General features: G+C 42.1%; 1 protein-coding gene across 1 annotated transcript in view; it reads right to left on the bottom strand.

The window, feature by feature from the left end:
• Positions 1-15,491, bottom strand: part of KPNA3 (karyopherin subunit alpha 3) — a 36,586-nt gene that overhangs the window by 11,238 nt on the left and 9,857 nt on the right. The window contains exons 2-11 of the mRNA XM_081906315.1: positions 15,343-15,387; positions 9,374-9,463; positions 7,957-7,986; positions 7,816-7,868; positions 7,626-7,721; positions 6,656-6,741; positions 5,255-5,341; positions 4,748-4,917; positions 2,905-2,949; positions 326-457 (exon numbers count right to left, since the gene is read on the bottom strand). Of these exons, the coding sequence (XP_081762441.1) occupies positions 326-457; positions 2,905-2,949; positions 4,748-4,917; positions 5,255-5,341; positions 6,656-6,741; positions 7,626-7,721; positions 7,816-7,868; positions 7,957-7,986; positions 9,374-9,463; positions 15,343-15,387 (834 nt within the window). The remainder of the gene's footprint in view (positions 1-325; positions 458-2,904; positions 2,950-4,747; positions 4,918-5,254; positions 5,342-6,655; positions 6,742-7,625; positions 7,722-7,815; positions 7,869-7,956; positions 7,987-9,373; positions 9,464-15,342; positions 15,388-15,491) is intronic.

Raw genomic sequence — 15,491 nt, 5'->3', positions numbered from 1 at the left:
CCTTCCTCTGTCTGAGACATACACTATAAACATTCAGCTTTGAAGCAACAGAATAAATTCTTTACAATAGCTAAGCTTTAATAAAGCCTAGTGGAGTGAAACATGGGTTACATTTAAAAGGAAATATAAATTGTCCTATCTTTAATGAAACTTTAAGAGACCATATGAATAATTAAAAAGCATTGTCTAAGTGTCTTTAAATAAATGGATTTAACATTTGAATTATTGACTTTAGTTTTCATGTACAACAACAAAGCTGATCAGGTTTGGACAATGCAGAGGAGATAATTTCAGTTATAATAAAATTCATCCAAAAAATGATTACCTGAACTTTTACCTCCTGGTGGCTCAGAAGGGGAACTAGGAAAGGTACCACACCAGAATCTATCACCATCTGAATTTGCTCATTACCACCATCTGTCAGGTAGGACAAAGCCCAAACAGTGTCCACAAGGATCTGCAGAGAAGGGAAGTTTCCTTTGTCAATGTAAGATTGCAACAGACACCCAAATGGGATTGATCCCCCTACACAACATGTCTGAAATGAATGACATGCTGTGAAAGAGAATTCAAATTGTTTTCTTGTGTTTTCTCCACACTGTTTATAATTTATTCTGAAAACAAGGTACCGTGGTACCTCGGTTTTTTAACATCTCTGTTGACAAATGTTTTGGTTTTCAAACGCCGTAAACCCGGAAGTAAATGCATCCGTTTTTGAATGCACCTCAGAAGTCGAATGGCTTCTGCTGAGTGTATAAGTTATTTTCCCTCAATTTTCTCTATTAAATTTGCAGACCGCCCTTTGCGTCTCGGTTTTCAAACATTTTGGAACTCGAACAGTCTTCTAGAACAGATTATGTTTGAATACCGAGGTACGACTGTAGATGGTGCTGTCGGCACAAAGATTAGCAATGATATCAGCATGATCTTAGGAATTGATTTTTTCTTAGGTCTTCTTTTAGCACCAAAATGAAACAGTGCCAACAGCCCTAAGGGCAGGTTAGCTGCCCCCCAAAGTGACCAGAAGATGTATTTCTAACGTAAAAGCTCTGGATTAAACAGACATTCAGATAAAACCAGTGCAGAACAATGTTGCAATAGGATGCAGGAATCTAACCAGCACTGTAGAAATAGCATGAGATTGTGCACTAACCACTTTTGAACTCATGGTATATCAACAAAAGCATCTCATGGGGGGGGGGCTAGCCTCTTATTGACTGTACCCACACTCCTATCTCCTTATACAGTCATACCTCGGGTTGAAGTACCTTTGGGTTGAGCATTTTCAGGTTATGCTCCACAGCGACCTGGAAGTAACGGAACGTGTTACTTCCTGGTTTTGCTGCTCGTGCATGCGCAGACGCTCAAAACTACATCACTCGCATGCGCGGAAGCAGCGAGTCGCGACCCACGCACGGGCAGATGCGGGTTGCGTTCGCTTCAGGATGCGAACGGGGCTCTGGAACCGATCCTGTTCACATCCAGAGGTACCACTGTATTTATCTAAGTGCCATCTTCTGTTTATATATTTACACACACACACGTTATATATATTATTGTAAACAAGACTGTAAGCCACCCCGAGCATTTGTCAGTAATGTGGGGCATAAATGTGGAAAATAACATCTGAACAATTTAATAAAAAGTATTAAGAATTAAATTTGGTATGTTAGAACACACTGGTAACAGCAGTTTTGGATGCCATATCATGATTGAGGAGAAATAAGAGTCTCAGGAAGGAGGTTTGACCCCTCTAATTACAAGGAACATTGAATATATGCAGGTACATTCCCACTCACATCAGTTTTAAGAAGCCTGAAATTTAAACTATATGGCAATCTTGGAGCTTTCTCCAAATGTGAACAATGTCTCTCTAAGTTCAGACTGTGTTTATGAACTACAGATCAATCAAAAGAGATGAAACCAGGTTGAACACACAATATATTTTTTTTATTTTAAGATTCTCAGGCAAGTCATCTGTCTTACAAGAACTAAGTTTCCAGATAAACTGGGAACAACACCAACCTTGTGGTTTGTAATGTCAGTTTGTGATATACGTAAGACAAAAATCTTTTTAGTACTGATTTTTTTTAAATAAAAAAAAGAACTAGCAAAATATGCATTGTGATTAAACAAAGCGTAAACTGTACTTGTTCTGTTAACAACAAACATTTAACAGCACAATTCTTTATCTGTCTATTTGAATGACAGGCCCAGGGTGCTAGAGAGCAAATTCTCTCCTCTAAGTGTTTATAAAATGGCAGCCAAATTAAATAGTAAAAAAAAGTTTAAGGTTAACTCACAGCTTACATGCACATAACTTGCACCATTTCAACTTTACGTGGTTCATAGCCAGCTAGTTGAAACCACACAATTTAAACACATGGAAGACTTTTAAAGCTCTTTTTGTGCAGAGTTTACCCAGTGCAAAAAGCTTTCAACCACTCTGCCTTGCTTATCAGACTCTGGAAGGCTCTCACGAGGCTTCAGAGAGCTCCGTGCATATGCAAGTGACTAAATGGAAGTGACCAAAAAGATTCCCCACCCCTGAGTCACCTTGCATGTAATGCTTCTGGTTGGTTTACTCATGTGTAAAATGCCGTTTTGAAAAACTGTAGCCAGATAATGAAACTTTGTAAAATTATATTTCAAGTGATATGGAGCATGTTGGAAATGTATAGAAATGAAGGCTGGGGCTTTAAGTTGACATTTTCATGAAATTACCCTCCCATCATCCCTGGTCATGGTAGTCTAAGACATCTAGAGCACACCAAGTTGGGGAAAGACTCTCTAGGCAAAGAAGCTACTGTATGGCACAATGCAAACAAAATTTAAGTAAGAAAACTCTCAAATACTAAAAGGAAACCTTAGATTGGAGAAGAAGGTATTTCAGCATTTACTTACATTTATGTCTGTATGGTATATGAGAACACACAAGGCTGGCAAGATCTGGTAAAGATAAGTTTATTATAATGGGTCATTAATACTAAGGAAAGCCAAAACACACTGTGGATAAAACCTCAAGCAAATCTGTGGTTACAATCCTATGCACATTTTTCTGGGAGTAAGCCCCACTGAGCACTGTGGGACTTACATCTGAATAAACATGCACAGGATTACACTGTCAATTACTTACTGCAGTAACAAGTGTTTCTTAATCAGCTGATGCCCTACATTTTACACAGTTTTAATACCTGGCTTCAATCATGTAAAAATAAGTCTATAGCAATTTCATTTTACAAGGAAGTTATGAGAAAGAAAGAGTGCAAACTCACATATATAATATTGAAAATTTACATTTATCAACCAGTTTGCCAATGGCTAACACATTTCTGGCCCACAGTCAGTGCTTCTCCTTTCCGCATAAACTTTTATGGTTTTTATATATGTTGTTTTTCAGTTAACTACATATTGTGAACTTGTCTGAGAGCAGTAGTGAAATTTAGGGCTGGGGATAAAAATATGGTTGCCCCAGTGGAGATAATAAGCCCCCTTGGGATAATGCGGCTTTCCCCCGTTTCTTCCCCCTTCACCCCCCTAATTGGATCTGGGGAGGCGGGAGAACCCTCAGAAAGCATGCAGGAAGGAGGTGGTTTACTCTTAGCAAGCAGAAATGCTTGCGCTATGAGACACTTGCTTTACTGCGGCATGCAATGTGAATTCCACTCTTAGTCGAGTCACAGAATTGTTGAGTTGGAAGGTACACCAAGGGTCATCTAATGCAACCCCTGCGATGCAGGACTAAAACTACAATCCTAAACCCACTTACCTGGGAGTATGCCTCACTGAATTAAATAGGACTTGCTTCTGAGTAAACATGGTTAAGACTGCACCATAAATCTGTTTTGTTCCCTATTTGAGCCCAGAGGTACAAAGCTAACATTCTGGCATCTCACATGATTTCTGAATGTAGATGTTACCACTAAGCCACAGAATCCACTACATGGGAAAGCAGAGGTAGTGTTAAATCACTCCCTCTATCATATTATAGATGCCATCAGTCTTTCAACAGTTTGTTTGGGGTTTTTTTAATTAAAAAGCAGCTGCACAGGACTGTGAATTTATTTGGAACAGTTGTGACAATATTTGATCCTTTCCTGTAGGCAGGCAGGCAGGCAGGTAGGCTGATCTATCTAACTAAAATAAGAACTGCCACCTTATTTTCCCACTCGCACATGAAGAGACATAGATTCCCTGTATCTTTTTCCTGTGTGGAGGAGAGCAGCTTGGGAAATAGTGAATTTTATCACAAGAATAACCCACAGGGAAGGCACTACACCTGCACCCCAGCATTTCTGGGAGGAATGAAGGCGACTTCTCTCACACTCACCGCTCCATGAAAGAGCTTCATTTTAAAGATTGTTGACTTTGCCCATAATCCTATATATTCTTACATAAGATACACATCCCACTGACTAAAGGATTCTCGTGTAAGTTATCGCTGCTTGTGCTTTAGGCTGTAACCATCTTTTATTTAAATAAGTGGTTCCCTGCAAGGTCTCTTGTCTCTCTGAAGACTACATGCCTTGTTAGTCTGTACTGTTTAGCTGCTGAAGTTAGATTCTGACTTCAAATCAAGAAGGAAGGTAAATGCCTCAGATACCGTCATAATTAATAACTAGTAAGTGGAATGAGATACAAATAAATATGCATTAAGAAAGTGCACACAGTACATATGCCATCATGGGAAAACTGATTTGCAGTGAAGCTGAGGTGGAACAATACTTAGTTGCAATTTTTTATTTACCTCCTGCACTGTCTCCATAGGTGGTGGGGGATCCTTATTCCTGCAGAGATTTACAATGACCCATGTGACGTTCCGGAGGAAAGTGATGGGAATGGAGGGGTTGATGAAGGATAGAAGCGGTTTGACAACTCCCAGTGATATGACATAATCTCTACACTGAGGACCATCACCTACAAAAGTGAAAATTTCACAAAAAATTACATTCATGATGGAGAAACCTTGAAATGTATGCTGTGACTTATGTTGGGGTCTTGATGCGCTATGTTTCCCCCACTGGTAACATACGAACACTACAAAAGTTACGGTTCAATGGAAATTTGAAGAGCACAATTTGTTGTAGAATAACTTCATCTAAGTTTTCCAAACTGAGGATGTTTTCTTATTTAAATCAACTGGACTATTCAGAGAACTTAAGAGGAAACATAGTTTTATGGGGTAATGTCAATGTATGATTTTAAAGCCTTCAATGCCTGTGATTTCTTTTCTAGAAATATAGTTAACACTTACCAATAATATTTCCAAGGGCCCAAACAGCTTGTTCACAAACATTTTGATGTGGTGAATGCAGCAGTCTTAAGAAGAGAGGTACTGCATCTATAACAGCAGAAAACTGGATTCATTGAAATGATAAAATGCAGCTCTTTTAATAGATAAATTTCACATAACTGAGTTATACTGTTAATATTTCAGGAAATTATTCTATGTTTGTTCAAAATTAAATTGAAAGTGCACCTTTGCATAATTAATTTTTTCAGACAGAAAGAAGATATTGATATTGACATTCACATTCTAAATAAAAATTTGAAGTAACGTGGAGGCTTTATTTAGCATCAAGAAAGTTAAAATTGTCTTCTCACATTACAAAGATCTGTGTATATCTTGTCAAAGGGCCTATCCACCCCCTTCAAATTATTATGTCCCCCTTCAAAAGCCAACTGTGGAAGAACAATTTTAAGTATTGGAAACATGTGGGCTTCAGCTAGTATAAACGTCTTTCAGACTCAGTGCCTCCCTTCTCCATCTTCCACATTGCAAGGGATGTCTGAGGCACAGCATGGTCTGTAAAAGCTGGTTTCACCTACTCGCTTGCTTGACCTTACAGCAGGCCTCAAGAAAGAGATTTAACTAGCCATGGGCAAAACGAGGCCTGCTACTCTCAGCAATGCTTCATGTATTCCAGAATGGAAAAGCTAGAGTGGAGAGCAATCACAGGATGAAAATAACACAACTTAAAGCAGCACAACAGAAGCACAAAAGAAGCAAGATAAAAAAAACAACCAGGACTGTATAAGTCTTGGAAAATCAAAAGGTCTTCTTCTGGAAATGAACAATAAAGTTGGCATCAGGTCGCATTAGGTTGATACCACCTAATCTCAAAAGGCTGGAGAAATGTCTACTAGATGATCTCAATGCACAGCCAGGTGGCTTTCTTTAAGATCTCCAGGGTAATATTTGAATTTTTGTTCAGAAACAAACTGACAGCCAGGGCAGTTGTTGAAGAATTGTTGTGATACATACCCATTTGTAGAGCCTAACAGCTCTATTCTGGACTAACAAAAGTTTTACAAGGAAGAACTCTTCAAAGACAACCCCATGTGCAACACATGCCAGTAGTCCAATTTAGAACATGGGTGACTGTGGCAGAATGACCTCTGCCTGGAGGGGATGTATCAGCCTCAGCAGTAAAGGGTCCTTTGTGCTACAGATGCCACCCGGGGCTCTTTTGAGAAAGCTGTATCTGTCAGCAACCCCAGACTGCAAAACGACCCTATGTGGAGGTTAGGCTTGCTAAGCCTTGGGGTCCCTTCCAACTCATACAATTCTATGATTCTATGAAGATGAAGTTATATGTGTATCTTCAATTGCAAAATGCGCCCACTCCCAAAGTTAAACACTTAGAGCACTTACTAGACTGTACAACAGCTTGAGTCTGTGCAGAAGTGCCTGAAGCTATGTTAGTCAGGGCCCATGCAGCCTCAAACTGTAAGGAAGGACTGTTAAAAAACAAAAACACCAGAATAGCAGTAATATTTGCAACTCACAAAAAATACCAGCAGAAAAGTACATGCCAAATTTCTATTGAAATAGTAATTCAATATACTGTCATCAGATGCCATTATGTAGTTCTACCTCTTATGCCTGCTACAGCTTCCTTGAAATAAAGGTAGAAAATGCAATCCAACATTGAACTATTGTTTCTTAGTCCTTTTATCAAGATTTTTTTGCATAACATCAACACATACAGAACTTGTGACACTAATTTTCTTTTATAGTTACCTCACCGGAATACCCTAGTACAGAATAAACTGGCACAATACATTCACATCAGACTTCCAAAGCTAAGTATTCAGTCACAATAATACAAAAGAACAATCCCTGAATAAGGATAAAAGAGTGGTGCTGTACAAAAACAAGAAGGAAAAGTGTGAAGGAAAAAGCCAAAGCTCAAGAGACTTTAAAGGGGGGGGGCTTGATTTTTCTGCCCCAAAGACTGGGCTAATATGAGGAACCCTTCCCCAGGTTAGAATCTGAAAACAGTCCTCATGTGCCTCCTGGACAGTGGGGAAGGGGAAGAATGCACACAGAGGAGGGTTCTTAAGTACTAGGCAGGTCAAAATATATGGATTGTGGGCTGTGTCTGGCCTGGAGGATCACAACTTGTACACAGTCTTCTAGAATGACTATGTCAGACCTGCAAGACATTTTGTAGAACTTGCTCCTAACCAGACTGTTGACATAAGCTTCAGTAGAGTTTGAAGCATATCAAAAGTAAATACCCAGTTACAATGTTCAAAACTGCAAGCCAGCTGCAACCCTCAGCTGATAACCATTCAAATTATGTCTGAGGAAGTACTGAGAAAAAGGAATCATTACTTACTTATCATCCCTTTCTAGACATTTAACCAATATCGGTAAAATTCCAGATTTTATTAGGTCATCAATAGGAGGATTTCTGTCACTTGATAATAGCTTTCTGTAAAATTAAAGTGAAGGTGGTGAATAAAAAAAAAGATGGGAAAGACAGCATTCATTGTACTTTAGTCCTCAAAAAACAAATAGATGCCTACCTTGCAGCTTGGACAGCACTTAGTTGGATAATAGGGTTGTCACTTGTAGCATTCTGCAACACCACATAGATTTCAGTAAGTTCAGGAGTCAAGCATTAACAAATCCAACTGAAGGAAATAATATATTGTTTAGCAACTTACCTGTAATATAGCTTCTAGTGTTACATTTTGCTTTAAACAAAAGACAAATTTTCGTTTTAGTTACAATTCTTATTATAGATCAACTGTTCTCTGCAAAATATATCAGTGTCATCCTTTAAGACCAAGCACTCCAGTTCACTATCTTGGCTCAGCGGCTTCCAGCTATAGTGTCTAAACCCTCGGATACAGTCTGTCTCTCTTCAAGTGTCTTCGGCACTTGCCTTTTAACTTGCAGTGTTTTGGTCTCTCGCAATTACTACCCTGGGCCCCTGTACATCAGTTATGTCATCGGAGGGAGGATAGTTTCAAACCAGAGTCGCCTCAGAGAGTCTGCTTTCCCCCCTCAATCAGTTTAAAAGCTGCTCTGTGACCGTTTTGGTTTTAACTGCCAACAGTCTGGTTCTATTCCAGTTTGGGTGGAAACCATCCCTTTTGTACAGGCCTGGCTTGCCCCAGAATGTTCCCCAGAGCCTAACAAATCCAAACCGCTCCTCCTGGCACCATTGTCTCCTCCATGCACTGAAACCACAAAGATGCGCCTGTCTCAGCTGGCCCTGTGCATGGAACTGGTAGCGTTTCAGAGAAAGAACCTTGGAGGTATCCTACCTACCAACCTAAATTTGGCTTCCAGGACCACGCAACTATATTTCCCCGTTGTTTAGTGCAACATGCACTACGACCACTGACTCCTTCCCAGTGCTATGCACCAGGCTATCTAGGTGGAGGGAAAGCAGTCTGCTATTCATGTTCCTAAGGACCATACTGCCCATTAGCACAATCCCTGCACCTATGCTCAGCATGAGAGAATAGATGTTCTTCCCCAAGGAATGAGTTACCCTTTGAAGGGAATGCCTTTCTCTTCCTCAAGGTAACACTCTCCTTCCCCAAGACCCTCATTCTCAACAGCATGGCAGCTGTCATCATGGGAGCGGAACAGAGCTACAGTGTCCCTGAAGACCTCGCCCACCCCTCTCTCTGCCTCTCTTGCCTTTTCCAGGCTCACCAGGAGCTCGCTGCAACTTTAGACACGCCCACAACATTTGCCCAACAAGGAGATCGTCATGCAAGCCCCATGTATCCAACAGGTGCAAGGGAAGCTTTTATTGCACCAAGAGGATTTTGGAAACTGTCTGGTTTTTTCTGAAAGGGCTGGTGCTGTGCTGTTTTAATTCTAATTATTTGTATGGTTTTAATAATTTTATATATGTACATAGTTTTAATTCTCTCAGTGTTTAATTGTTTTTAATGCCAGTATCCTCTATTTTGAGTGACTATGATTTTTATCTGTAAACTGACTTGAATCCCATCAGGAAAAAGGCATGTATGTATATATGTATGCATAAATACCATATACAATACATATTCCACACAGACCCACATACACATCAATGCCACATCAATGTAGATACAGTCTTACTGCTTTGAAATCAGCATCAGCATCTGAATCTTCTAAACTTTCTTCTTGGGGCACATTTCTTTTTTTCAGAAGATGTTCATCTCTTTTATTCTGAAGAACAAAGACCCAAGATAGTGCATTTGAATGCCTTTAATGTTTGTTTGTCTGTTAATTTATTTAAATGCTAATGTTAATATTATATGACTGACCAGTAACAGTAACTCACAAACATAAAATGGTAGAATATAATGAAATACAGTATGATAAAATAGTAGTATCATAAAACACACTCTCTAAAACATTTCCAGCACAATAAAATCAAATTACTTTTTTTAAAAATCACAACACTTAAGCAGTATTATTATCTTAAAAGAGTAAAATCACAGGGTTTTTGCTTTGTTTTTAATTTCCCCAGCGCTTAAAAACAGTATTCACCTGGCACCAGAATGAGTATAAGGTAAATTCTGGGTGGGCCTCTCTGAGAAGGGCATTCTACAACTGAGGTGCCTCAACCAAGAAGAGCTTCTCCCTGGTTTGGTCCAACTGCAGCTTCAGGGCTGTATGGTGCATTGCAATAATCTAAATGTAAGGTTAGTGGCGAGACCATCTCCACCCATCACTGAAACTGGCATATGAACCAAGGCGGATAAAAGCTGCTCCAAGGCAGAGAGGCCTATTGGACCTCAGCTGACAAGTCTGGCGCAATACGTGCCCCTGATTTTGAACCCAGTTCTTTAAGGGCAGTGCAACCTCTTTCAGAATAGGTTGATCGCTACTAACAGGCTATAAACAGAGAGACACTTGCAACTGATAATTTGTTAATTGTAACAATGTAAATTGTTTCTCCATATATTAAATCCATTTAAATACACAAATGAATCCTGCGGCCCCTTCTGGATGAGCAGAGTTATTGAGGAGGAGGAGTTTGGATTTGATATCCCGCTTTATCACTACCCAAAGGAGTCTCAAAGAGGCTCACATTCTCCTTTCCCCTCCTCCCCCACAACAAACACTCTGTGAGGTGAGTGGGGCTGAGAGACTTCAAGGAAGTGTGACTGGCCCAAGGTCACCCAGCAGCTGCATGCGGAGGAGCAGGGAAGCGAACCCGGTTCACCAGATTACGAGTCTACCCACATTGTCAGATGCGTACACTCAGGCTGCCCATACACACTTACCTGGGAGAAGGCAGCACTAAACTCAATGGGACTTACTTCTGAGCAAAATGTATAGGACTGTACTGTCAAATACAAACATATACATGGATATAAAGAAAAAATGTAAACAATTTGTATGAGACCAAAATAGGTAGTGCAGTCAATAGTATTTTTACACTAAACTGAAATAGCTATACAGAGCAATAAAGATTGGTGAGAGAGATTTTCAGTACTACTATGTTAATTTATGAAGTATAGTGGGAAAGAAAACTTCGGTCTCAAATGAGTCCTAAATCAATATAATCCAACTAACTGGTCAACTTGTTGGCATCCGTTTGTCTCAAGAGACAATGGAGTGCACCTTTGGGGGTGAAGTCAAACTGCTGTGTTAGCAACACTGAAGTGACCTCCTCGGGGTGCACGACTAGGAGATGTGTATGGAGGTTGTTATGTGTGCCGGCGTGGTTGCTCAAGAGCAAACAGGCAAGACTCCCCGTTGGTCTCTTCAAGGCTTTATTATCTGTCCAAAACATTCACAATGCAGATCGACTCAATTCCTTGTCTGCTCAGTCGCTAGCAGAATCTGGGAGTGAGCGGCCCTTAAACTTTCCCCAGCAGAGTAGTCTTTTGACCCCCATGCTACGCCTCCCCTCTCTGCGTGTAAACCTACTGCGCAAAGAGGGTGTGGGCAGAGGGGGGCCTGCCTCCCCCCCCTCCGCTTTGTTCATGCTGGGTGCTGTGGCTCTCCCTTGCATCCTCCAAGCCCTGCACCCCTTCCCCACTGGAGGCGGGGCTTCCCTCCTCCGCGGAGGAAGTACCACTGATGTGGTTCAAAGGACAGCAGAGCTATACCAGTGTTTCCCAACCTTTTTTGGGCAAAGGCACACTTGTTTCATGAAAAAAATCTCGAGGCACACCACCATGCCAGATGGGGAAAGGTCACTTTTTACTTATGTAAAAAAAAAAAAAAAAAATAGTAACAGCATAGAAGGTAATGGTTATCTCTTTGATGTCTGATGGGAGGGCATTCCACAGGGCGGGCGCCACTACTGAGAAGGCCCTCTGCCTGGTTCCCTGTAACCTCACTTTTCACAGTGAGGGAATTGCCAGAAGGCCCTTGGCACTGGATCTCAGTGTCTGGGCTGAACGATGGTGGCGGAGACGCTACTTCAGGTATACTGGACCAAAACCGCTTAGGGCTTTAAAGGTCAGCACCAACACTTTGAATTGTGCTCGGAAAGGTACTGGGAGCCAATGTAGGTCTTTCAAGACTGTCGTTACGTGGTCTCGGCGGCAGGTAGCAGCGCTCACAGCTTACGGACTGCACCGTGTAACAGGTGTCTGGCCCAGCAGCCTAAGGCGGACAAGCCACTGAAACAGGCATTCAGAATCCATTCATTTCATAAAACCTGCAGGGCTCAATCTCTGTGTTTGTGTATGTGTGTGTTTCTGTTTTGCCCAAGGGTCTGGGGGTGGGAGAGAGCTCTTTAGCATGATGCTTTTAAAACAATTAAATTATCAACAAACAAACCTGATGATACGAATAGCAACGTCAGGTGCTACCGGGGGGGGGGGGAGGGGGCCTACTCGGAAGTAAATACTGCGTCCAGGCGCAATTAGCGCTGATTTAAGGTGCACCAAGACTGCCTAAAAACCTCACCAAAGATATGCAACAAAGCGCTTCGTTGCAGAGGGGAGAGTTTGTGCACCGTGGAGGCTGGAGGGCTTCTATTCTACATGCGGGGGTTGGGGGGGCGAGGAAAATGTGCTCCGTGGGGGGACGGGGAAGGCAAGAAAAGGAGCTGAGCTCTAACTATAGGCTCCCACGCTTGAGCACGCCCGACTCGGTGGGGCGGACCACCCTCTCTCCTGGAGGAGGAGGAGGAAGAGGAGGAGATTCCCATCCACGGCGTGGCCTCCCGCGCTCCTGAACGGGAAATCTCTGCAGCCCAAGACTCTCCGCGAGGCAGCTCCTCCCTTCCTGCCTTGAGCCGCCGCCAGCCGCGCCCCCCTCCCCAGTTATCTGCTGCCTGCCAAGCCCCGCCCCTCTTCATTGTCCTCCCCTTCTGTTTATTCCCCTTCCTCCATCCCTCGCTTTTTCCCCTCTCTTTCCTTTTTTTAAAAAAATATTTTCTCTTCCCCTTCTTTTTTCCCACCCTTTCTTTTTTCTCTTTCTCCCCCCCCTCCCCGCCCTCCTGGGTTAAAGGATTTGAGCAATGGGTCTGGAGGTGGAGCTCGTCGGAGGATTAGCCCGACTCGCCCGCCTCCCTCCCACGGCACACTAGGCAACGTCCGGCGGCACACTAGTGTGCCGCGGAACACCGGTTGGGAAACACTGAGCTATACGACTGGAACCAGCTTGGCTGCAAGAGTTGCTGGAAGGAGGCAAACAAGGCGCCATCCAACCATCTTAGGGACTCTGCTCCAGATTTGTGTAGGGTTTAGTACTCCTTAGCCTTTTCTTCTCCTGAAGATCTCGCGCAAGGCAGCAGAAGGTTAGGATCAGAGTTTTCGTTCTCCTAGATGGGCTACCTAATCAACTAACTGATCTTTGTTTGATAAGCCATTAGATTTTCTGTTGGGACATTTTGAGAATGGACTCAGCGATAGAGGGCCAAAGCCCAAACCCCAATGTCTGATCGCAAATTATGTTGCTACAATTGGCACTCATTCAACAGCTTTCTTTTGCCTCTGACTGACAATTTCAGAGACCGCAAGGTACCCTCTCAGGACAAGAGATTTGGCCCAGATGCCTCCGACTGCTGACCTCTAGTACATAGTCTCTTGAAAACAAATTCTTTACTAGATATTCATATTTAAAACTATTAATACTGAAAAAGACATTTAAATTTAGTTATGAGCAGGAGTATTTCAAACTCAGATACCAATACTATGTATCTTAATCCTGTGTAAGCAAACATACTGAAACTGATCACTACAGCATTCACTATTCTTTGTACTTAGCAAACTGCTTCACTAATTCATGTTTATTTAGGAACTACTCACAGTACATATCTACTAAACATATCTACTCAGAAGTACACCCCACTGCATTCAACAGGGTTTACTCTCAGGAAAGTGTGTAAAGGATTACAGTGGTACCTCGGGTTAAGAACTTAATTCGTTTCGGAGGTCTGTTCTTAACCTGAAACTGTTGTTAACCTGAAGCACCACTTTAGCTAATGGGGCCTTCCGCTGCCGCCACGCAATTTCTGTTCTCATCCTGAAGCAAAGTTCTTAACCTGAGGTACTATTTCTGGGTTAGTGGAATCCATGATATTCTTGTAAAGAAGCTGGTAAAATGCAGTCTTGACTATGCTACCACTCAGTGGATTTGTAACTGGCTGACTGACCGAACCCAAAGGGTGCTCATCAATGGTTCCTCTTCATCCTGGAGAAGAGTGACTAGTGGGGTGCCACAGGGTTCTGTCTTGGGCCCGGTCTTATTCAACATCTTTATCAACGACTTGGATGATGGACTCAAGGGCATCCTGATCAAATTTGCAGATGACACCAAACTGGGAGGGGTGGCTAACACCCCAGAGGACAGGATTACACTTCAAAACAACCTTGACAGATTAGAGAACTGGGCCAAAACAAACAAGATGAATTTTAACAGGGAGAAATGTAAAGTATCGCACTTGGGCAAAAAAATAAAAAAATGAGAGGCACAAATACAAGATGGGTGACACCTGGCTTGAGAGCAGTACATGTGAAAAGGATCTAGGAGTCTTGGTTGACCACAAACTTGACATGAGCCAACAGTGTGACGTGGCAGCTAAAAAAGCCAATGCAATTCTGGGCTGCATCAATAGGAGTATAGCATCTAGATCAAGGGAAGTAATAGTGCCACTGTATTCTGCTTTGGTCAGACCTCACCTGGAGTACTGTGTCCAGTTCTGGGCACCACAGTTCAAGAAGGACACTGACAAACTGGAAAGTGTCCAGAGGAGGGCAACCAAAATGGTCAAAAGCCTGGAAACGATGCCTTATGGGGAACGGCTAAGGGAGCTGGGCATGTTTAGCCTGGAGAAGAGGAGGTTAAGGGGTGATATGATAGCCATGTTCAAATATATAAAAGGAGGGAGAAAGGTTGTTTTCTGCTGCTCCAGAGAAGCGGACACGGAGCAATGGATCCAAACTACAAGAAAGAAGGTTCCACCTAAACATTAGGAAGAACTTCCTGACAGTAAGAGCTGTTTGACAGTGGAATTTGCTGCCAAGGAGTGTGGTGGAGTCTCCTTCTTTGGAGGTCTTTAAGCAGAGGCTTGACAACCATATGTCAGGAGTGCTCTGATGGTGTTTCCTGCTTGGCAGGGGGTTGGACTCAATGGCCCTTGTGGTCTCTTCCAACTCTATGATTCTATGTAACCTGAAGCGTCTGTAACCCGAGGTACCACTGTATAACCAAACAGTTCCAGCTCTTTCTTTCAGAAGCCTGACCCAGTGAAACATTGTTCATAGGCTTAAGAGGTTTTGGGCCTTAGTTGTGGGTGGTGTTCTTCTGAGAAAGAGGAAAGGCACCATCAAGGACACCTTCAAGCACAGACAACCACAGACAAAGGAAGTAAAGTCTCAAAAGCAAATTAAAAATGGGGAGAACATAATGGAACTCTGGCAGAATGTCTTACAAAAAACAAAATGTTGCTCTGCCAGATTCAGAAATCTGGACACAATAATGTACTTGATGCTTTCCTTGTGGACACATGACATAGTAGTATCTGGTGAGGACACAATCTTTTCAGTGCTCTCCCAAGTCACACATGAACCTCCATAGCTGAAACCTCTCATGGCCGCTTTAAACAAAGCATAAACAAATAAAAGTGATATACTCACCTTTCTAAGTTCAATTGTCACCTCATTTCTATGTCTTCGCATAGTCTGTAGAAGAGAAAAGCAGAAACATACAACACACAAATGAAGTACCAAAGCCTATGATGATTCAGTTTAAGTCTCTTTAACCAATTTTAGGGAACCTACAACTA

The sequence above is a fragment of the Podarcis melisellensis genome (assembly GCF_964234715.1).
Source record: "Podarcis melisellensis genome assembly, chromosome: 3".
Taxonomy (NCBI): Eukaryota; Metazoa; Chordata; class Lepidosauria; order Squamata; family Lacertidae; genus Podarcis; species Podarcis melisellensis.
The sequence above is the reverse complement of the archived record's forward strand: the minus strand, read 5'-3'. Positions and strand labels throughout refer to the sequence as shown.